At 46.9% G+C, this 23,445-nt stretch overlaps 1 protein-coding gene across 1 annotated transcript; it reads right to left on the minus strand.

The window, feature by feature from the left end:
- Positions 1-9,423: 9,423 nt before the first annotated feature.
- HRH4 (histamine receptor H4) lies at positions 9,424-20,294 on the minus strand. The gene is made up of 3 exons (XM_054017152.1): positions 19,855-20,294; positions 13,267-13,433; positions 9,424-11,057 (listed from the first exon to the last, which is right to left on the minus strand). Exons 1-3 carry the CDS (start codon positions 20,090-20,092, stop codon positions 10,269-10,271), a joined length of 1,194 nt encoding a protein of 397 aa, XP_053873127.1. The 5' UTR covers positions 20,093-20,294; the 3' UTR covers positions 9,424-10,268.
- Between the last annotated feature and the right edge of the window lie 3,151 nt (positions 20,295-23,445).

Consider the following 23,445-nt stretch of genomic DNA (forward strand, 5'->3'; position numbering starts at 1 on the left):
TGCAACTTCAGAGATTGTCTGCGACTGGAGCTGGCACACCAGATTGGATTGACCCGGTGCTCTGAGGTGGGACAAAGGATCTTCTTTCTCGCTCCCTAGCTGATGTGCCCAGCCCACATGCTCAGATTTCCATACAGATAACCAGATTTGAAATCAGAAAGGAATTTTCCGCCCAGGTAGATTGGCAGGGACTTCAGGGTTTGTCACATCTCTCTGCAGTATGGGGTGTGGTTCACCTGCTGGGATCATGTGGGCATAACTCACCTAATTAATTCTCTGCAATTGCAGGGGCATCAAGCATTGGTGCCACCTCAGTCTCTCCTGTTCTCTTCCTGTGGTACATAGTTTACAGCATTTCAGTCCTCAGAAAACTAATCTATCATTATTTTTACACAATCCAACATGATAAGCACTTTACAGAAAAAATTGAAAGATGTGGTCCCTGCCCTGTAAAGATTAGTCTGCTTTTAGACAAGACAAGACAGGGGTGACAAACAGGGAGAGTGAGGAAGGATGACTGTTACAACAATATGATCCCACAGTTACTAAGCCTAGGCATGTGAAAATCATTATTTCAAAGATTAATAGATTTTTAAGGCCAGACGGGACCATTTGATCATCTGTCTGACTTACTGTATAACACAGGCCATAGAATTTCACCCAGTTATCCCTTTGAGCTCAGTAAGTTGTTTGACTAAAGCATGTCCTCCAGAAAGGCATCCAGTCTTGATCTGAAGACATTAAGAGACGAAGACTCCACCATTTCCCTTGGTAGTTTGTTCCAATAACTAATCATCCTCACAGTTAAAAAAATGTGTGCTTGGTTTCTAATTTGAATTTGTCTAGCTTTAACTTCCAGCCATTGTGTCTTGTTATGCCTTTCTCCACTAAATCAAAGAGCCCTTTAATAACTGGTATTTCTCCCTGTGAAGGTACTTACACCAGGTTCAAGTCACCTCTTGATTTTCTTTTTGCCAAGCTGAACTGATTGAGCTCATTAAGTCCCCCAATGTAACTTCCCAAAAGCATTGCTTACTGAGTGAACAGCACTTGTTCATGCTTGAGGCCAAAGCAAAAAGACTTCTTTGTGCAAGCAAGGCATCCTTTTGCACCCTTCCTGAATTTAAGAAATGGTCTTAAAATTAATAAGAGCCAATCTCTGTGAAGAACAGAACTCATGAAGATGGCACTTTAAAGAAGACAGCTGGTTACATTGGGCACTTGATTCAGTTTCTGCCTTGCTTAAGATATTTTCTGCAACTATTAGTGAATATCTTTTTTAAATCTGGTATTTATTATTGTGTAGGTATGATTCTTTAGATCATAATACGGTAGAATCCTCTTGATTGGGACAAATCAATGGATGGCCAATAACCATGATTAAATGAAAATTCTAGTCAAAATGAGGCCCTTAAACTAAGGAATTTGCAATGATGTCAAATGACAGAATACTCTTCTAAATAACAATAAAAGAATAAAATGGATATTCACTATAATTTACATTTCATATTTCTTTTTTTCCTCTTTTAATATTTATTTGGTAACTTCTGCCTTAATACCAGTGTAACGAGATGCAGCTACCATACACTGAATTCTAGACAGCTAGGTCTGCTTATGCCTGTGCTGAATTTGGCCTTAGATCTCAGAATTTACTCCATTAAATACTTTGGAAACTGATCCATTATGAGGAATTTAGGCTCATATTGTCCTAGTTAAACAGCAGTCATTACAATCCTATATCATTAGGCTAAATTGGTTCTCTGGGAGTGGTGCTAATTAGGCACATACCAATGATGAATTGTATCCTTCATTCCTTGTACAATCAAAACTTATTAGTTATATTGTACCCAAAATGTGTAGGTGCTGAAGTGGATAGGGAGGTGGAGGGGAGGTTTCCTCTCCGGGATGAACAGTCTGATCAGCCGATATGTGTGGTGGTGATGATGGTGCTATCACTTCAGAAGGCATGGCCTGTGCGTGCGGCCCCGAGGTACTGGGGGAGGGCTGGCGGTAGCTGCTGCCCACGTCCTGCCGGAGGCACAGCCCGCTGAGAAGCACTGTTGAAAAAATCCACAATGTCCTCGGCTGTCTCCTCCTCCCTCCCAGTCTTTACTAATTGGGGATACAAAGGAGCTGAGGGGGTCGATGAGGTAGAGGGATTTGATGAGGTAGTTTGGGTAAAGGGACATCCGGTTGTCTTGCATTTAGTTTTTAAATCCTGCACTTGGATTTTTAACTTTTCTTGGGAGTCCTTTAGACTCCACACTTGAGACTCATGGAGTCTCTTTGTGGCTTCCTCCCACCAATAGACAAATTGTTCCCACTGTATGTCAGGGATTTTTTGTGGTGACGACGCGGGAAACAGAACGCCAGGTTTGTTGGTAGCCAGAGAGCTTCAAAAGCCTCAAGCAAAAAGCCTCTCAGGAAAACTTTTCCTGGGGTTTTTATTTCTCTCCTGGCTTTGTTTACAACACTTCTTAGTGGTTACATTTCATGCGCATAGAAAAGCCAGGCAGTGTACATGCACATAAGATAACAAACCCATCTCTTGAGCGCGTGAACACCAGCTGCGAGGAAACAATCAAATCAGCCAAATAAGTTTCCCAAACATAGGCGCTAGAACAAGGTCACTCCTGCCTCATTGCCAAGGGAACAGTTTGCCGTTCTTCAAGGCTTGTGATTAGGGAGCAACACATTCCTACATCCCCCCCTATTTTATTTTAGATGCGGTGTTTAAACAAAGCACCTTCGCAGGGTAGCATACACAATGTTACTAGATTGGGTATACATTAAACAAAGCAGCAAAGTAAAACGTTAAAAATCAAAACTAGGACCCTATACTATAAAAGGGTCTTTATCCACTCTAAGGGTGGCTATAACTAGATATAATCCTACCAAGAAGGAAAAAACGTTTTGGTGGATGACTTAAGCATAACATTTCAGCATATCAATTTGCTATTGCATGCAAAACTATTATCAGTAAACTTAAAACAGCACATTTCTTTCACTGTCTCACATCCCAGATGTTGCTGGGTGGTTTGCAGACAGGAACAAGGTAAGTACTTAACAGACCTTGCATTTCCAGGGCAATGGCCAGGCAGAAATCAGATTGATTTAATACTTCTGCCAGGTGGACCCAGGTGTTAAACTGCAACCGCTGCTCCATCTGGGGTTCGCCTTGGCAGCCAGGGGCCAACAGGAAACTCCCCAATACACACAAAATAAGAAGTGAATTAGCATTAAGACAAGCTAACAATGTCACAAGGTAATTTTCTGCGGTAGGTTCTAGCTGCTGCTGCACTCGCAGCTGCTCGGCCTGCAATGAAAGGGCTTTAACCTATCCCCAGGTTATGCGCTGCGGGGGCCCCCGCGGGGGGCGCTGGCGAGGACGCTCGGGATCCTGCAGATGTAGGTTGAACTGTGGAATGGGGTTCGACAGTCCCTGGTGCCAGGCCATCGCCGTGCCACGGGCGGACGTTACGCGCCGGGACCCACAACGGACCTGTAGGAAGAGAAACGGCAGCATGCCCCCGTCCCCACGTTATAAGGGACACTGGGCCATGCCACTGAGGGTCTGGGGCCTTGCGATATTTAACAAAGGGGCGGGGCAAGGCCTGGTAGCTGCAAAAATGACATTCTGCCGCAGAATAATTGTCAGTCAAATTCAAATGGTTCAGGGTAAAAAGCACTGCAGCCAGCCATTCCTGGCGGGGAGGAAGGCCTACGGGAATCCCCCCTTTCTGTTTTTGGCAGACCAGGGCTTGTTTGAGCGCACGGTTGGCCCGTTCCACAATGGCCTGGCCTGTGGGGTTATACGGGATACCAAACGTGTGGACAATGTCCCACGTGGTACAGAAGGAGGCAAAGGCCGAGCTACAGTAGGCGGGGCCGTTGTTGGTCTTAAGATGGGACGGGTGACCCATGATTGCCATAGCGCGAATCATGTGATTAATAACATAACGAGAGGCCTCACCCTTCTGGGGGGTGACCCACACATAATGGGAAAAGGTATCTACACACACGTGAAGATACTGCCAGGGGGCAAAGGGAGGGAAATGTGTAACATCCATTTGCCAGAGCTGGTTGGCCGAGGTTCCACGAGGATTAACCCCTACCTCCGGGCTATTGGAGAGAGAAGCGCAAAGGTCACACTGGCGAACAATGGCCTGCGCCTGATGCAATGGGAGAGTGAACTGCTTGGCAAGGGCCTTGGCGGACTGATGAAAAAAGGCGTGGCTTTCGATTGGGGAGGAAAAAATTGAGGCCACCGATTTGACCGCCTGGTCGGCCACCGCGTTACCTTCTGTTAATAGGCCCGGTAGTGTGGTGTGACTGCGAATGTGTGCCACAAACAGTGGGCTAGAGCGAGAGGAAAGGAGCTGTTGCAGGGTAAGAAAAAGGGCCAACAAATTGTTATCACAGGAGGGCGACACATAGGAACTGGAAGAGACTTAAGAACATTAGTAACATAAAGACTGTCAGTAATCAAATTAAAAGGGTCATCCTGGAAGCATCGGCAGGCCAGGATGACAGCAGCCAGCTCTGCGCGCTGTGGGGAGCGCTGAGGCAGGGTAAAGCGGACTTGCCAAGTGCCTTGCGCCTGCCAGCTGACCGCACCTCGTGTTGGGCCGCCGTCCGTAAAAAGGGTAAGTGCATCCTTAATGGGGACGGTTGACAAAGACGGACGGAGGTGAAGGCAACGTTGTTGTAGGAGCGAAAGACGGGGGTCAGGGGGAATGTGATATTTAACTTCCCCGACATAGTCAGCAAGAGACAATTGGAGGGTGGCACTGCAAGAGACAGCGCGTTCCCAGTCTTTAGCCGGGATGGGGACAATAATGGCAACGGGGGTCCCAACCCAAGAGGGTACGGGACCGTTCTCGCACTTTAAAAATCAGCTCTGCGGCCTGTTGAGGGAGTGTCTGAATAGTATGCGGAGGGGAGTGGGTCAAATAAATCCATTCAATTAAACGAAGACGCGCTGCCGCCCCCTCCTGGGCGAGGACAGCTGTCGGTTGTGAGAGTGTGGGAAGCAAAATGGCAAAAAGGGGCTGTTCCCTTTCTCGGCGGTCGACCCACACCTGGGCCAGGGTCTGGTTAATGAGGGTGACCGCTTGGCGCCGTTCCTGGGAAACGGGAATGATATCTCCGGGGAGGCGGCCCTGCCGAAGGCCAGAAAAAAGAGGGGACAGCATGGAGGTAGTCAGAGGACAAAAAGGACGAATCCAATTAAGGGACCCCAATAACTGTTGAAGCTGTACAAACGTAAGAGGGTTGGGCAATACCAACTCGGGACAAACTGGACGGGCATATGACTGGAGCATGCGGTGACCAAGATACAAAAAGGGTGGCTGACGCTGGATCTTGTCCGGTGCCACAACCAGGCCACACGCCGCAAGCTGGTGGTGCAGTTCGTCCAGCCAGTCATCAGGGAGGACGGGGTGAGCCACCAGGATGTCATCCATGTAGTGGTAAATTAAGGCATCTGGGTGTGCTGCGCGGAAGGGCCGTAAGGCCTGCGCAACAAAATGCTGACACAAGGTGGGGCTATTCAACATGCCTTGAGGGAGCACATTCCACTGATAGCGTGGAGTGGGCTGGGAGTGATTCAAAACCGGAACGGTGAAGGCAAAATGCACCCAGTCCTCAGGGTGCAGGGGGATGGTAAAAAAACAATCCTTTAAATCTATTACAAATAACCGGTAATCACAGGGGATAAGGTTGGGATTAGGGGTACCACACTGCAGGGGACCCATAGGCTGTATAATTTTGTTAATGGCGCGAAGGTCCTGCAGGAGGCGCCGCTTGCCAGATTTCTTTTTAATCACAAACACGGGGGTATTAAAGGGGCTAGTGGACTCCTCCAAACGTCCTGCCTGCAGCTGGTCATTAACCAAGTGCTGGAGGGCCTCCAGCTTTTCTAAAGGAAGCGACCACTGCGCAACCCATACGGGCTCGTCAGTGAGCCAACGGAGGGGGAGGGCCGTATGCCTAATCATCAATATGGATGGTGGCAGTGAACTGTGTCAATAAATCACGGCCCCACAGGTTGAGGTGGACGGGGAGAATGATAGGCCGGATACAGGCGCGGCAGGTGCCTTGGGGCGCCCTAACCTCCAACCATCGGGCACTTCGTTGTGAGTCCTGCGCCCCGCCCACACCCCAAATTGCCGGAGCCTGCTCTGTGGGCCAATGGGCGGGCCACTGCGTGGCGGCAATGACGGTGATGTCTGCCCCAGAGTCGATAACACCCTCGAACGGCTGATCGTTGAGGCAGTAAATGCGTTTGGGTTGGGGTGCTCCAATGTCTTTAACGACTGCTGCCACTTGTGGGTGAATAGTGCGCTGGTCGGTGGACCCGAAGCCTCCGGTTCGGGGAACGTTTCTTCCCCCTGCCGGAAGGGAGTAGGGCACAAGTATGAGTTGCGCCCAGGCATCTCCCTGAAACAGCTGTTTCGGGAGATGACTCCACAGTTGAACATGGATAATTCCACTATAGTCCGAATCCACCACCCCAGGCACCACAAACAGGCCCTGCTTGCTGGCGGACGAGCGGGGTAGGACAAGGCCCACCATGCCCTCCGGCAGCGGGCCCTGAATCTGGGACGGCATGAGGAGGACCTCCCCGGGGAGAGTGATATCCATATTTTCCTGATTAACAAGGTCAATCCCCGCACTGCCCCTTGTGGCGGCGGGGGCGTCGTGCACGGAGAGGGGCGCGGCCTTGGGTCTCGGGCTGGTCACAGGCCCGCCTACTAGTTTCCCGGGGGGTTGTCTCGGTTAGCAGCCAAGACCCGGCTGTCACCCCCGGCCAAGCGACACTGCGCAGCCCAATGGTAGCCCTTTTTGCATTTCGGACACAGCGTGCGGGGCCTCTGGTCTGTCCGGGGCTTGGGTTTGTTTTTACACACGCCCCCCCCCCAGGGGCCCGACACTCCCGCCAAAAATGTCCGGGCTTCTGGCAGTTAAAGCAGTTCCCCTGAGACTTCTGCCCCTTGTGCAGGGCAGCTGCCAGCAGGGCCATCTGATGGGTCTGAGTGCCTACGTCAGCACACGCCTGCAGCAATTCTGCCAGGGTATACCCGGGGCGCCCGACCACTGCCTGCATGGCACGGCGGCAGTCTGCATTGGCATTTTCGTAAGCCAATTTTATCATTAGTTCAGTCTGGGCTTGCGGGTTATCAATCTGCCTCTGGACTGCCTCTTGGAGGCGGTCAATAAACTGGTGGAACGGTTCGGTGGCACCCTGCCGAGTAACCACAAAGGACTTAGAGGACTCGCCTGCAGCGGGGACCCTGCGGAACGCTCGACGGACACACTGGCCAATGATGGGAAAAGCTACCCGGGGCGTGCCCACTGCCTGCTCGGGGATGCCCGAAAACTGCCCTGTGCCATATAACTGCTCAGCAAGATAGGCCCCCCCCCCCACCTTGTGCTGCTGCTGCAAGCGCCTCTCGCTGGTACTCGCTATCCCACACAACGTATTGCGCGGGAGACAGCACCATGCGACACATGTCTTTCCAATCTTGGGGGAGCAAGAAGTAACCATTTGACACACCTTCCAAGATCCCCAGGGTGAAAGTGGACCGCACCCCAGTCTCACGAACCGCCTTGCGGAGCTCGCGCAGAACCGAGTAGGGGAGAGCCTCCCAATCCACTATCTGCCCCCCATGTCCATTATCCCGCCAAGAGACGGGAAACGCCTCGAACCCACACTTGGATTCCTCGTCGGTCAAGAGACCAGCCTCACGCGCTCGCCGCACCGCCGCGGCGACAGCGCCCCCCCGCCCGACCGGTAGGCAGGGGGCGCCGCCACGGGCGGCGGCACAGGGAGGGTCAGCTGCGGGCAGGAGGGGGGTGGCCCATCACCTGTGGGCAAAAGGGGGACCGGCTTGGGGCTGTTGGGGCCGACCCCCTCCAGCGCCTCCTTACAACGCTGCCAGAGCAGCAGGCACTGAACTGGGGCACGGGGTTTACTATACAAGGTGATCCCAATCCGTATCCAATCAGAAAGCTGTAATGACCCGCAGTCCGGATACCAGGGGCACTGGCGATCTATTTCCCTTAGGAGGTCCTCAATATGAGCGACCGGGACAGCGACACATGATCGCTGCCTTATAATCTTTTGTAACTCTCTTGCGTGCTCCTTCTGGGCACTGGAAAGTCTCCCCCCCATACTCACGAATAAGGGGCGGCAAACAGCCGCGGGCGCGCTCGGCGTATCCAGCCGGTGAGTAGAGGGGTATCACGTCAGGGTCACCAGCTGTGGTGACGATGCAGGAAACAGAACGCCAGGTTTGTTGGTAGCCAGAGAGCTTCAAAAGCCTCAAGCAAAAAGCCTCTCAGGAAAACTTTTCCTGGGGTTTTTATTTCTCTCCTAGCTTTGTTTACAACACTTCTTAGTGGTTACATTTCATGCGCATAAAAAGGCCAGGCAGTGTACATGCACATAAGATAACGAACCCATCTCTTGAGCGCGTGAACACCAGCTGCGAGGAAACAATCAAATCAGCCAAATAAGTTTCCCAAACATAGGCGCTAGAACAAGGTCACTCCTGCCTCATTGCCAAGGGAACAGTTTGCCGTTCTTCAAGGCTTGTGATTAGGGACCAACACATTCCTACAATTTTTGGTGATTCAAGAGCTCCTCTAAGATGTATGATCTTATCTAAATCGAAGGTACCTTCTAGTGGAAACTGTTTAGATGGATTATCATGCGTGTAAAAATTCCAGTTATCTAGATGCTTACAAGTCCTAGGACATAATGCACGTACATGTAGTAGGCAGGGGTGCCTTTCGGCGGTGTGGGAATATTCTTAGACTCACCACTACCCATTTTTCAGGCACTCAGGGAAAGTTCACTGGGTCACGGGGTTCCGCTGACTCCCCTTGCTTTCAGATCTCCCGCATGGGGTAGCCCTGGGGCAGCTGGAGTCAGTTTAAGTCCCAGACCTGGTCAGCAAATAAGTAAGGGAAGACTTTTGCTCTCTCACACTCTGGGGAAAGTCCCAGACCTGGTCAGCAGACTTGGCAAGGAAAAACTTCTGCTGGGTCACAAGGTTCGGCTGATTCCCCTTGCTTTCAGAACTCCAGCATGGGGTAGCCCTGGGGCGGCTGGAGTCAGCTTAAGTCTTAGACCTGGTCAACGGCATTCACTCGTCACTCATTCACTCAGTCTTATTAATTTCCCCCATACCTGGATACATCTCATTTAACCATAACCTTAATTCCTTACGTCCAGACTTATCATAACCTTTTCTTTATGTGAGGTGGCAATCTCCTCAACACCGCTTTGCATCTGTCCTTGTTGCAAAAACAATACGTTCGCATGGTGTGAACCCGAGAGGGACAGACGCCCCACGGGCAGTCCTCCTCCGAACCCCACTAGAGATTTCAAAAGGTCTCTTACCTCTTGTCTGGTGCCTGGGGTTCAAAGAGGAACGGTCCGTAGTGATTGCCGCTGTATCCAAGTCATGGCACCAAATAGTGGAAGAAAGCCAGTCCTCACTCTGCATTTGTTAGCAACAAGTCAGAAACAGTTTATGGCGAGCAATTGCAATGGAAGCCTGAGGTCGGAGAGGGGGCCCCCCTGACCTTAGGCAGATCTTCACTCTACAAGCAGCATAAGACAAGCATTTATACCTTCCCCTTGCATACATCAATCGGCTAATGGTTATCCTTTGTTTATACAAACTCCCTCCAGACACTACCTTGTCTCAAGGTTTCTCCTTAAATCAGCATTCCATTCTTATCAACTAAAGCCAGGCGACAAGTGAGGCGTGAAGCAGCATCTCTTACAACTCTTGCGTTATTAGGGTTAGGGTTATACTTCACTCTATCTTCACTCTAACATTTGCCCTGCTTTAATTTTGCTTCCACAGTCTCTTTCCCAGGGACACTTCTGTAGCGGCCTTTGAAAATATATGCCTTGTGTTGTCTCAATTTTAAATAAACGGTATTAATAAAAGAAAGGGATCCTGCTCTGTGAATAAAATTCATAAATTAAAGGAATAGTGCACAATCAGGCAAAAGTTGCTGTTGAATTTAACATGATACTATCAAGAGAAAAGGAAACTAATGCACTGAAAATTATCAAACTATTGGCAAATTTACATATTGCATCCTTGACTAATGCCATCTATGAAACAAACATATCTACTATATTATTGAAAATGAGATCAGAACAAGCTAAACTAAAATAAGGTGGAGGAGCTTCTGTTGTAAGTCTTTTAGTTGGCTGTCTAAGAAGAGACTGACAGGGCTGGTGGTTATATCACAAACCTTTTTGGGCACAATATTTTCATGAAAGCCTTCCGAAACCTAACATGGCAGAGAGGGTAGAGGAAAGGATTTACAGAGGAATTAAGCCACAAAAGCCAAAATGTTATATCATACAAGATTTCGTTGACACACTCTCCACAGCAGGCTCCGCGAATTATCATAAGTAATGAATATGGTGCCCAGCAAATGGCAAAGACACAGACAATTATGGCAAGTGACTTAGCAATTTTTTTGTCCCTGTTCAATTTTGACCTGGTATTCACTCTGAGGGCTACTGACTGATCATTGTCAGGGGTTATGGAATAGCCTCTGGACTGATGTGAACTGTCAGTCACCTGTGACTGCACCTGTGTCCTGGAAGTAGTAGAAAGACTGTCCTCTGTTTCTGAATCAGGAAAAGAAGCTTCTTCCTTCAAAGAGCAATGGTCAGCCATCAAGACATTCTTTCCTGTTGGAGGTACAGACACCTGTTTGCTGATGCTGACTGTGCTCAGGAGCCTGTTTCTCTTGCGTTTTTGTATATCCCAGTAGATGCGTATGTTGAAATAGGCCACAGAGATACAAGGTGTGAAGAACTCAAAGGTTGAGGCACACAGGAGAAAGTACCAGTTGTAGTAGAATTCAGCATCGCATTTTCCATCGGGTATGATGCTGTTGCCGACCACATGTTCCCAAATGAGGATTGCAGGGCCATAGATTAAGAATGCAAAGACCCAGACTGCCACCATCTTAACAATAGTCTTTGACATCATTCCCTGTTGAATCCTATATGTCAACTAGAAGTAAAATTAAAAGACCCCATGTCAGTCACACGTTGTGTTCTTTTTATAACTAGTATAAGTACTTTGTAAAAACTTCTGGGAAATTAAGAATAATATTTGTACTGTAGGTCTCCAGATGTCCGGAACATCTGTGTTTATATAAAGCCCTGAAAAACTTTATTAATCTTGGGCTCAAGCACTATAGCCTACTGTATGCTTGAGATTTGGTGGGAAATTTGAGATGGATACACCATCCACTGGAATGAATGAATGAGTAATAGAAATGGTTTGATGGCATCACCACTACAATAAGGAAATAACAAGGAGTCAGCTTCTGATTCATGAAAACATTGAATCTCAGAGGTGAACTAAGAGTTGGGGGTGGAGGGTTACTCCCACTGTAATAGAAAAGTAACCATGACTGCTTCCAAGCACTAGATAGTATCTAAATGTGAATATTTGTTTTTCTTTGCCATAGAATAAAATGTATCCCCCCGCCCCCAGATCTCCTTATATTTCTTAAAGGAAGGAAATTCAATCATTTAGATGTTGTGTTATGGTATTTTCTTTATCATTTAAATGGCCGCTCAGATTCCTTTAGTTGTTTAGATTTTTATGCCTTACCACATTTTATTTTTTTTAAGTATCCAGCAGCAAAAAAAGTTGCCAGTGCAACCTCAATTCAGATCCCTTGTGTGTAAGCATTATGACATAGTCTTTAATAACATTATCTCACACTATTTTTTCCACAGGACCCCAACTCACTCAGTGCACAGGATGTCAGTGCACAGGATGTATGATATTTCCTGAATGAGCAGCTTTCAATATTTGTGGGGGGGGGGTTTCCTCATTTTTCAGTGACTGGCCCCAGGCCGTATTTACTGCACACTATTCAAACCCTGCTCTGAAGACAGAATTAGTAATTTCCTTATGGGCTTGTCTGTGGTGCTAATCACTATAATATCTGAGTGCTTCACCTGGGAAGTGAGACGGTATTATTATTATTCCGATTTTACAGATGGGGAGCTGAGGCACAGAGACAATGGCAAAAGTATCCAATTTTGGGTGCACAGTCCAAAGTGCCTATGGACTGATTTTTTTTTTTTCAGAGAACCGTCCATTTTATAATACTTTGTTTGTTCAAAGTACAGCTCCCATTGACTTCAGCTATAGCTGTGAGTGCTCAGGACTCTGCAAATCAGATCCCAGGTGTCTCAGTTTGGGACACAGACAGTGAAGAATACACAGTTAAGTGACCACCTGTGAAAAGTCTGGTGTAAGTGACTTGCCTAGTATCACATATGAGCTCTGTGGCAGAGGCAGGGATAGAATCCACGTTCCCAGGACAGCATTCAACTGCCTTAACTGGGAGACCCTCCTTTCTATTCCTGCCATCACCTGCCCCATTCACTACACACCTTCCAATCCTCCCTCTTAGCAGAGGGTGTGGGCCTTTGGTTTTGGGCAGGCCTACTCCCAGCGTCCATATGCAGCAATTGCAGTAAAAGACCTGCTCCACCCCTGCAAGATGTTCACTGTAGATGGAATTGTCAGAGAATTTAGTTGCCAAACTAACAATTCTCTACCGAGCCTGTGCAAACAGATTTTCAGAGGCTCTTAAGTTGGACCAATTTTCACAGGAATAGCAAAAAACACGCTCCTGAAAGTCGGGCAACCGTCATACCAAATTTCAAGTCTCTACTCCAATGAACGGAAGAGCTAGAGCTTCTGAACGAAACACTCAAAAAAATTTTTATCATTGTCAAAACAAAGTATTATCCCTCTCCTTATTCTGAGAAATGACTGAACTGTTAGCTGAAACTTTCAACATCAGCAAAAAAATTCACCCTGAGGAAGACAGCCAACACAGAAAACTTCAGCCTGGATGGCAAAAGTTTGGCAAAGTTATAAGTTACATGAAAATAGGATCTTATAATGTCAGGCAACCTTAACTATAGGCATTATTACATGTGCCACCTATAATTTAGATTAGCCAAAGTCACTGGCCTGGGACTCTGGAAATCTATTTCCAATTCTGCCATTGACTAATTGACTTTAGACGAGTCACTTAAATTCTTTGTTGGATAATGCTTATCCACCTTTGTAAAGTACCTTCCAATCTATGGATGAAAAGTGTTATATAAGTGTTAAGTATTATCATAAATACACAATTACATCTAAACATCATGAGACATGCAAAGCTAACTATGAATGTTCTACTCACAGCTTTAGTAACTGACAGGAACCGATCATAGCTGATAAGGACGATGCTAAAGGCTGAAGCTGTGCACATAAGATAGTCTACAACTAGCCAGAGTTTGCAGAGAGGTCTTCCAAACATCCACTTGTCTTTCAGGATGTAAGGGATATACAGGGGGATACAGAATGCACCTATAGAGAAAAATCATAAATAAACAATCAAGTTGTTATAGTCAGGACTGCAGATGGTACACCTCTACCTCGATATAACACTGTCCTCGGAAGCCAAAAAATCTTTCCGTGTTATAGGCGTTATATCGAACTTGCTTTGATCCACCGGAGTGCGCAGCCCCGCCCCCCTGGAGCACTGCTTTACCGCATTATATCCAAATACGTGTTATATCAGGTCGCGTTATATCGGGGTAGAGGTGTACTAACAAGAACACAGAACAATTTTTGTGGTACCCAATTAAAAAAATGTCAGATTGGAATTTACAGATTGAAGTTCTTGTGTTCTCATGAAATTAGTTAATGGGTTCCTTACACTTGATCTCCACAATGTTTTTATGCACTGTTAATGCTCTGGCAGGCATAATATAGCACTTATTATTAGTATTTTCCAGACTTTGATCACAACTTAAAGGAAAGAGTAGCTAGCCAGTGGTGGGCAACCTGCGGCCCACAGGCCACATACAGCCCATCAGGGTAATCTGATCGCGGGCCGCGAGACATTGTGCTGACATTGACCATCCACAGGCATGGCCCCCCGCAGCTCCCAGTGGCCGTGGTTCACCGATCCCGTTTAATGGGAGCTCCGGGAAGCGGCAGCCAGCACATCCCTGTGGCCCATCACTTCCCGCAGCTCTCATTGGCTGGGAACAGTGAACGGAGCCAACAACAAAAGATAAAAAGATTTTATAGTTTCCTATACATACTCAGCCTAGCATTTTCCACTGATCATAATCCCCTTTTTGGCACTGAGCTGATAAGGTATTAGACTGGAACACACATGAAGCAATCTCAACATCCATGCTGAACCTAAATTTAGGTTCCTAAAACCACATGTAGGCACTTAAGTCTGCTTTTCAAAGATGATGAACACCTGTACTTCTCATCATCTTCAATGGGATTAGATGATGCTTAGGACCTCTGAAAAATCAGGTTACTTTTATTTAGATGTCTCGATATGGAGTTAAGAACCTATCTTTACACATATAAGTTTGAAAATGGTGTCCTCACTTGCAATTTCGCATCCTTAGTTAGCAAACAGGATGGACAAGATGTGAGTTGTCTGTTTCTAACACTTCTTACTGACTCAGAAGATTTCAGGCCCACAGGAAATTTGAAAGGAAAGTAGGAAACATTAAGGCAGCCTGAGGGGACTTGGAGCTCTCTGCTTAAACCTAGAAACAAAAGTCTCTGAAAAAACTGTCAACCACTGAGAAGAACAGGTCTGTGCAGAAGGCCTGAGCTATGGAACAGCAAATACAGATGGGAGGGTGGTCAATGTGGAGTCCAATGCCCTGGATCTCAACATGGACACTCTTGGTTTCACCTCTATGCCAGTCCCAGAATTAGATGGAATGCCATCGGTAAAGGAGGCAGGACTGGTACCTAAGGTTTTAAAGGCTAAAGTGGAATGACTTAAATACTCTGATGAAAAGAGGTGCTACATATTCGGAACATGCATTGGACACTGCTTGGAGTGGTATAGATGGCTCAGTAGGAGGTTCTCCTTCTCCTGGTTCAGTGAACTAATGATTCTGCATTGCACTGGAAAATGGAAAGCACTGGTCTGCAGAAAGGGCTATCTTGGGAACGGGCTGAAAATCAAGGTGCCCCATCAGGACATTTATGACAACTCAAAATATGGTGCCCTCTCTAATCTCCTAAACCAAAAGTTTCAAAAATAGGAGCTACAGTAACTCCTCACTTAAAGTCATCCCGGTTAATGTTGTTTCATTGCTGATCAATTAGGGAACATGCTCGTTTAAAGTTGCGCAATGCTCCTTATAACATTGTTTGGCAGCCGCCTGCTTTGTCCACTGCTTGCAGAAAGAGCAGCCCATTGGAGCTAGCTGGTGGGGGCTTGGAACCAGGGTGGACAGGCAGCCCCCCATCAGCTTCCCACTCCCCTAAGTTCCCTGTGCAGTAGCCGCCCAGCAGGCTATCAATTGCCGGCAGTTCAGCTGTCCCTCCCCTCACTGCAATGTGCTACTCCTACCCTCTGCCTTGGAGCTGCTCCCGGGAGCCTTCTGCTGTGCAGGGGTGGGGAAAGAGGGGTGCTAATGTCAGGGTGTCCCTCACCCCCCTGCTCCTGCACCCTACTTACCCCATCTCCATAGAGAAAGGGGGGACATAACAGGGCTCAGGATGGAGGGAGCTTGCTAGCAGCAGCTGCTGTCTCAACTTGCTGATTTACTTAAAAAGGCAATGTACTTAGAGTGGTGTCAGCGTACTTAAAGGGTTAATGCGCATCTCTCTCTCTCTTCCCACCCACATTGTGTGTGTCTCTGTCTGCCATGCTGTCTCCAGTCCCTTCATTTGTGCTGCCTGGTAGAGTGTGAGGCTACATTAACAACAATGTGTTAACCCTTGAGGGCTCAGCCGAGTGCTAGTTCATCATTTAGCAGCAATGCATTCCCTGGGAAATATCCAACCCTCTGACTCCACCACCTCACCAAGCTTCACAATCATCATTGCTGTGTACAGTATTAAATTGTTTGTTTAAAACTTATACTGTGTGTGTGTGTGTGTGTGTGTGTATATACACACACACACACATATATAGTCTTTTGTCTGGTGAAAAAAATTTCCCTGGAACCTAACCCCTCCTATTTACATTAATTCTTATGGGGAAATTGGATTTGCTCAACATCGTTTCGCTTAAAGTCGCATTTTTTAGGAACATAACTACAACGTTAAGCGAGGAGTTACTGTACAGCTAAGCTGCTACATCATATTTAGGCATGATCATAAGTGGTCTGAGTTTCAAAAGAGCTGAATGGCCACATGAATTCCATTAAGATCACCCTACACATATATACACCTATGCACGTAAAATAGCATTCACCTCAGTAGGAGCTGCTGGGTGCTCAGCACTTTTGAAAAGTAGGCCAATTGTTTAGGTGGCTGTATGGATTTAGGAACCTAACATTAGGTTTCTACTTTTTTAAAAATTAGGGGGCTTTCTAATTAATTGAAAAAGAAATATTTTGACTCTGCCTCCTGCCCTATAACTATATTTCAGTGCGTGTGGTGATCCCACTGGACAATGCTTGCAAAGTCTTTTATTAATATGGTTCCTCTACAACTCATATAAATTTGCTGCAATACCTGTCAGTGTGTCACATTCCTGAAGGATAATATTTCGGTAGGATGCTACCACCACATAGTAAATTAAATAAGTTGCCTTGAAATAGCACATGCTACTATACAAGATCATGGTAATACTGTTGGAAACAGTGAGTTGCACACAACTCACATTAAGGTCCTTACAGTCTCTCTTAATAAATATCCAGCTGGTACATGTCAACTTCTATAATTTGCATGCAGAACCATTTGATTAATTTACATTAATAATGACTGTCTGTTAGCATCAATCTCCATTCTGTGCATGGATAATGTTGGCAACACATTTTGACATATATAGTTCATATAATTTGTATACTGTTTGTAATACGTAGTTCAAATATTAGCACTGCCAAATTGTACAGCATGAACTGCTCCTATATTATTCTTTGGGGGATGAAATTCACTCCTGGCAGAGGCTCAGCATAAAGCCTCATTAAATCCCTCTGAAATACTTATGAGCAACTTCTGAGCATGCTCCCATTCTTATCTCGGAAACCTGCCATCTCAGCCACCATTCCTTTGGAGTCCATAAACACTGCTTCTTATATGGCCAGTGGGGTTACTGTTGAAAGCTGAGAAGTGTTCCCTGCTCTTCAGTGGATTGAGTACACAATATCTACAGCATTCCCAGCCTGATAGCTCCAGGTCCTGAAGTCTGGGTGGGACCAGAACCAGAACCCCATTAATGGGAGCACTTCAGCTAATTCCCAGCACTGAAAATGCACCCCTTCCCAAACAGTGCATATTATAGGAGTATATATTGTGTATGTCATAAATCTAACATTTAAATTATCCCCATTAATGCTGTTATGTTCTGAGGAGCAAAGACTAGTTCCTTTTAAAATGTATTACAGCAATATGACACTGCATTCCTAGGGCTCCTTTACTTATCAGTACAGTACACTAGAGCACTAGGGTCTAGATCAGGGGTGTGCAAACTATGGCCCGGGGGCCACATCCAACCCTCCAGCCAGTTTAATCCTGCCCTCTATCTCCTGCTGGGGAACAGGGTCTGGGGCTTGCCCTGCTCCCACGCTCCAGCCGGGGACCCGGGTTGGAGGCTGCTCCACGCACGCGTGCCAAGGCTCCTGGAAGCAGCAGCATGTCCCCCTCCGGGTCCTATGTTTAGGGGGAGCCAGGGGCTCCGCGCACTGCCACCGCCCCAAGCACCACCCCCGCAGCTCCCATTGGCCAGAGGGAGGACATGCTGCTGCTTCCAGGAGCTGCTTGAGGTAAGCCCAGAGCCTCCACCCCTTCCCCAACCCTGATCTCGCTCCCACACCCCAGCCCCCTACCCCAGCCCAGAGCCCCCTCCCGTACCCTGAACTCCTCATTTCTGGCCCCACCACAGAGCCCGCACCCACAGCTAGAGCCCTCACCCCCTCCTGCACCCCAACCCCAATTTCGTGAGCATTCATGGCCTGCAATACAATTTTCATACCCAGATGTGGCCCTCGGCCAAAAAGTTTGCCAACCCCTGGTCTAGATCCACAAAGGGATTTTAGGTGCCTAAATTCCTGAGGTGCCTAAGTTTCCATGAGCAAAGTCCCCATGGCACCTACATTTCTTGGTACGCATGTGCAAAGCTACCTAAGTTCTGATGCCCAGCTCACACCTAAGCCACTTTGGGATCCTGAAACTGCATTCCCCTGCCTACCTCACCTATGGGGCCTGACCCAGTAGGCATTGTGAGAGGCTGCCTACAAGCAAGCCTACTGCATCAGGCCCTGTCCAAAACAGAGGAGGAACTATCACCCTCAATTATACACAATAGGCCAGTGGTTAGAGCACTCATGGGATACGGGAGACTGCAACTCAGATCCTTACTCTGCCTGATTCAGAGCAAGGACTTGAACCTCAGTTTCATACCTCTGTGCCCTAATCACTGGGCTATAGAGCATTCTGAGATAGGTTTCTCTCAATCTCTGACCTGGTTTAGGTGCCTAACTCCAGGAGGGGTTCACAGCTGTGAATCTCAAGTGGAGTTAGGTGCCTGCCTCTGATCCAGGCTTAGGTGCCTAATTCCCTTTGAGGGATGGAATTTAAAGCATACACCTCTCTTCAGCATTTCACTCCTCATTAGCTTAAGGTTTCTTGCTCAGCATGCTGGCTTCTGAGAATCCCATTCCTAGGCACCCATCTCACCCCGTGCATTGTATAGGGAGCCGAGACACCTAACTCGGGGTTGAGGATCCAGTGGGCAGCAGGACACCTAAAGACAGGCATTGCAGCGAGGAGCTTATATCCTTTTTGTGGCTGTAGCCCTAGGTCTTCAGCCTCATGCCTCTGAATACCACCTGAGGCATACAACAATCACCCAGAACTTCATTGCTGATCTTGTGTTATTGCTTAAGTAAAATAAGCAGGATGTAAATATGTTAATTACAGAAAATTCAGTTGTGCCTTCAAAAAATATTTAACATTCTTGAAATATTAACTCTTGTTAAAAACTATTGTTCTGCGTTTACAATGATTTAATTCTCTTCTATCAATGATAACTCTTCTACATATTTGTTTAAATGCTATAGTGGAATAATTTGGATTCCAACAATCAATTTTAATTTATTTCAAGCATAGTTTTTAAAAGGTGCATGTGTGTGTGTGTGTGTGTGTGGCATCAACCCGCTGAAATGATTAATAATTGATTATTTATTCTTTTCATATGTCCTTAAGCCTGCAGCCAGATACAGAGATGAACAGTAGAATACTTGCAAAAACTGCCTAGCGCTAGTCAGTTGGCTGACTCAGTAAATGGAATGATGTAGCGTATGTACTCCTGGAAAAAATAACTTGTAATTCTTAAACTTTTGGCTACTAGTTAATTTCAACCAAATACAGAAAAACTGAATGGAATTTGCAATATATACAAGATCTACTGGTTAACATATACTGTGCTCCATCTGACAATCTATGATGAAAAGCAAAAATTCCAAGTTTTAAAGATGTGTGAGGGTTAATTAAAACCAGTTACAAACAATAACCCCTAGGCAGCAATGGTTTCACATCCATTCTACATAGAATAGTTGCTCTCTTTTCTGGACCAAACAACTTTCACATTGCTAAAAGATCGGTTTCTCTTTCTAATATATTTCTGAGAACTAATAGCCTGCTAAAGTACTTTATGCAGCTTCCACCCCATTATCTGATCTTAGGTATATGTTCAGGAAATTTGCTTAAGAGAAACAACATAATGAAATAAATCTTTCTTTGCCGTAAACTATAAAATGAATATTACATTTGCTTCATTATCGTAACTTACCCACTAAAAAGTCTGAAATAGCAAGATTAAGAAATAAATAATTACTCCGATGCCGAAGATCTTTGTTCACCAAAAAAGCCAGGATGACCAAGCCATTTCCAAGCACTGTAATAAGAGCTATCAAACCCATAAGAATTCCCAGAAATACCATTGCAACCAATGAAAATTTTGAACCCACATCCGATGTGGATGAAGTCATGTTTCGATCTGTAGCACATTTGTTATACATATTGTCCATCTACTTCGGGCTCTTTTCTGAAGAAACAATACAGTAACTGTTTCTGTTAATGAAGATTAAAAATTAAGATACTGGATACTGAAAAGCAAATAATGAGCATCCAAAATGATTTCATAAAGTAAAAAAAAAAATGATTGCAAGATTCTGATGCTTGGTAAATCTAGATTTTGCACAGCTTCCTTGTTTTCAAAAGCATAGTCCATATAGCTGAAATATCCTGAAAAATGAATCTGCAGAAGTATCACCAGTAAACAGGAAGTAGAGTTTTCAAATGCTAGTTTTAAAATGCAGTGACTGTGTGACGTTCCCCTCTGGTGTTGTGTGGACTGGTGATCTGGTAGGTCACTCCAGTCCTTGACTCTGGGAGCCAGCCTTACCCTGCTCTGCTGTGAGAACCCCCACTCCTGGGCTGTTCACAGACAGCCTTTGGCATGTAAGCTGCTCCCAGCTACTTGCAACCGAATGACACTAGTCAATATCTCTGGTCCCAGACACAACCCTAGGAACCTCCATCTTGCAGTGCCCAGTTATGCCCGCTGGATGCTGCAAGCTTATATGAGTTCATCAATTTAACAAAGAAATTGATATGTACCAGGCTTGTTATCTCAAGGGGAGTCTCTGACACGCTTCAAACCAAACGCACTGCTTCAGGTAGAATAAACAGATTTATTAACTATAAAGATAGATTTTAAGTTATTATAAATCAAAGCATAAGTCAGATTTGGTCAAATGAAATAAAAGCAAAACACATTGTAAGCTGATTTTAACACTTTCAATGCCCTTACAAACTTAGATGCTTCTCACCACAGGCTGTCTGGTTGCCCTTCAGCCGGGCTCTCCCCTTTGATCAGTGCTTCATCGCTTGGTGGTGGTGTCTGTGGATGGAGGTGGAAGAGAGAGGAAGAGCATGGCAAGTATCTCTCCCTTTTATCATGTTCTTTCTTCCCTCTTGCCTTTGCGCCCCCCTTCAGGGTCAGGTGAGCATTACCTCATCATAGTCCCAAACTGACCAAAGGAAAGGGGGTGACTCACTTGAGAGTTCAAGAGATCCTTTGTTGCTGCCTAGGCCAGTGTCCTTTGTTCCTGTGAGGTGGGCTGAGTTTGTCCCATACATGCCCTGATGAGGTGTGAACTGCCACTCTGCTCTTGGAGAGTTTTTGCCTGGTCTTGTTTTAAAACATGAGGACACATTTTCAGCCTCATAACCATATACATGAAATTACAACCTATCATAGGTGCTGACTCTGTGGCTGCTCCGGGGCTGGAGCACCAACAGGGAAAAATTAGCGGGTGCACTGCACCCACCGGCAACCAAGCTCCCCACTCCTATTCTCCTTTTCCTCCCCTCCCAGCGTGCCGCATCCCTGCTCCGCCCTCTCCCTCCCAGCACTTCCCGCCCCCCTGCTGCCTAACAGCTGTTTGGTGGTGCTTAGGACTTTCTGGGAGGGAAGGGGAGGAGCGGGGACGTGGTTCGCTCGGGGGAGGAGGCGGAGAAGAGGCAGGGCAGGGACGGGGACTTGGAGGAAGGGGGTGGAATAGGGGTGGGGTGAGGGCAATGCAGGGACGGGAAGAGGCAGGGCCAGGGGTGTGGGGGGTATTGAGCACCCACCAGGCAGAGGGGAAGTTGATGCTTATGCAACCTATAACACTATTATAACAACAATCACTATAACATCACTATAACAACAATGTTCAGTGCATTATGAGCCTTCCAAAGACACCCAACATGACAGACTTTGCATTGGATACCACGCAATCATATTACAAGGATGAACATGGGGGTGCTGGGTGTTCCCTCGAGGTACAGAGTGTCACACTGTGTTTCCTTCAGGCTGATCCTTATCAATGGAGGTCAGAAAAGCTGTCTCGAAAAATTGCTTTCTTGCTCACTCTTATTATACACAAGAATTTTTGATGTTTAGCATAGTGTGTGCACCAGATTTTCTCTGGAATTTGTTTCCCATTTACATGTATTTGGAGGGACTTAATTCTAGGGAAGAAAAATAGGTTTAATTTCGAATTTCTTCAGTATTTATGTAGCAACAACAAATTATTATTTCTATTGCTGTAGGACTGAGGTCCCATTTGCTTGATGATGTACAACCATATAAAATGATGTTGTCCATGTCGTGGAGATCAGAATTTTTTTTTTTTTTAATATTTTCCTGTTTATGCAGTCTCTATTGTTCAAAGCTCATATACAGCAAAATTATATCTGAGATCTCTTGGACTGATGTTAACCAATACGGGTCTAATCCTGCACCCACTGACAGGCATTGACTTCCGTGAACTAGGATCAGAAGCTAACTTCCTAAAAACAGGGGAGAAATCCTGGCCCTGTTGAAGTCAGTGGGAGCTTTGCTTTTGGCTTCAATGGGGCCATGACTTCGTAGGGCTGGTGATAGAAATGGAGTGCCAATTGTGTGCACAGATTCTATTTTTATTTGTACATTAGCCACTCATTAGAAGCTGTGAAACAACTCTGAAAAATCAAGCCACTTTTATTCAGAAGCTTAAAAATGTTTTATAGGGTCTAACTTTAAGTACCCAAGTTTGCAAATGCTGGTCTCAAGCTTTGACTCTAGTGACCCATCTTCAAAATGGGAATACAAAGATTTACTCTATAGGGTGTTGGAGTAAATTCATTATTGCTTGCAAAATGCTTTCAGATAATCATTGTATAGGAGGCACTATAGCAGGGTTGGCAAACTATGGCCTGCGGGCCAGATCTGGCCCGTCAGGAGTTTGGATCTGGCCCGCGGGTCTGTCAGCCCCGTGGTGCCACAGGCCCTGCGCCACTCCCTGAAGTGGCCAGCACTGCATCCTGCAGGCTGCAGGCCCTGCAGGCCCTGGGGGAGGGGGGACAGAGGGCTCCGGGAACGGGGAACCATGGCCAATGGGAGCTTCAGGGGAGGTACCTGCAAGCAAGGGCAGCGCATGGAGCCCTCTGCCTCCTCCCCCCCGTCCACAGGGACGTGGTACCGGCCACTTCTGGAAGCCTGCCCTAGCCCCGCTGCGCACCGCTGCCACCCAGGAGCCACTCCAGGTAAGTGGTGCCAGGCTGGAGCCTGCACCCCGAACCCCTCCTGCACCCCGCACCCCAATCCCCTGCCGCACCCCTCCTGCACCGAGCCCCCTGCCGCACCCCAACCCCCTGCCTTGATCCCCCTGCTGTGCCTCGCACCCCTGCTGCACCCTGACCCCTGCCCTGAGCCCCTGCCGCACCCCAACACCTTCCCTGAGCCCACTCATACACCCCGCACCCCTCCTCTGCACCTACCCCTTCCTCTGAGCCCCTTCCTGCACACTGCACCCCCTCCCACACCTCCTCCCGTACCCCAACCCCCTGCCCC

Source organism: Malaclemys terrapin, chromosome 2 (genome assembly GCF_027887155.1).
Source record: "Malaclemys terrapin pileata isolate rMalTer1 chromosome 2, rMalTer1.hap1, whole genome shotgun sequence".
In the NCBI taxonomy this organism is placed as follows: domain Eukaryota; kingdom Metazoa; phylum Chordata; order Testudines; family Emydidae; genus Malaclemys; species Malaclemys terrapin.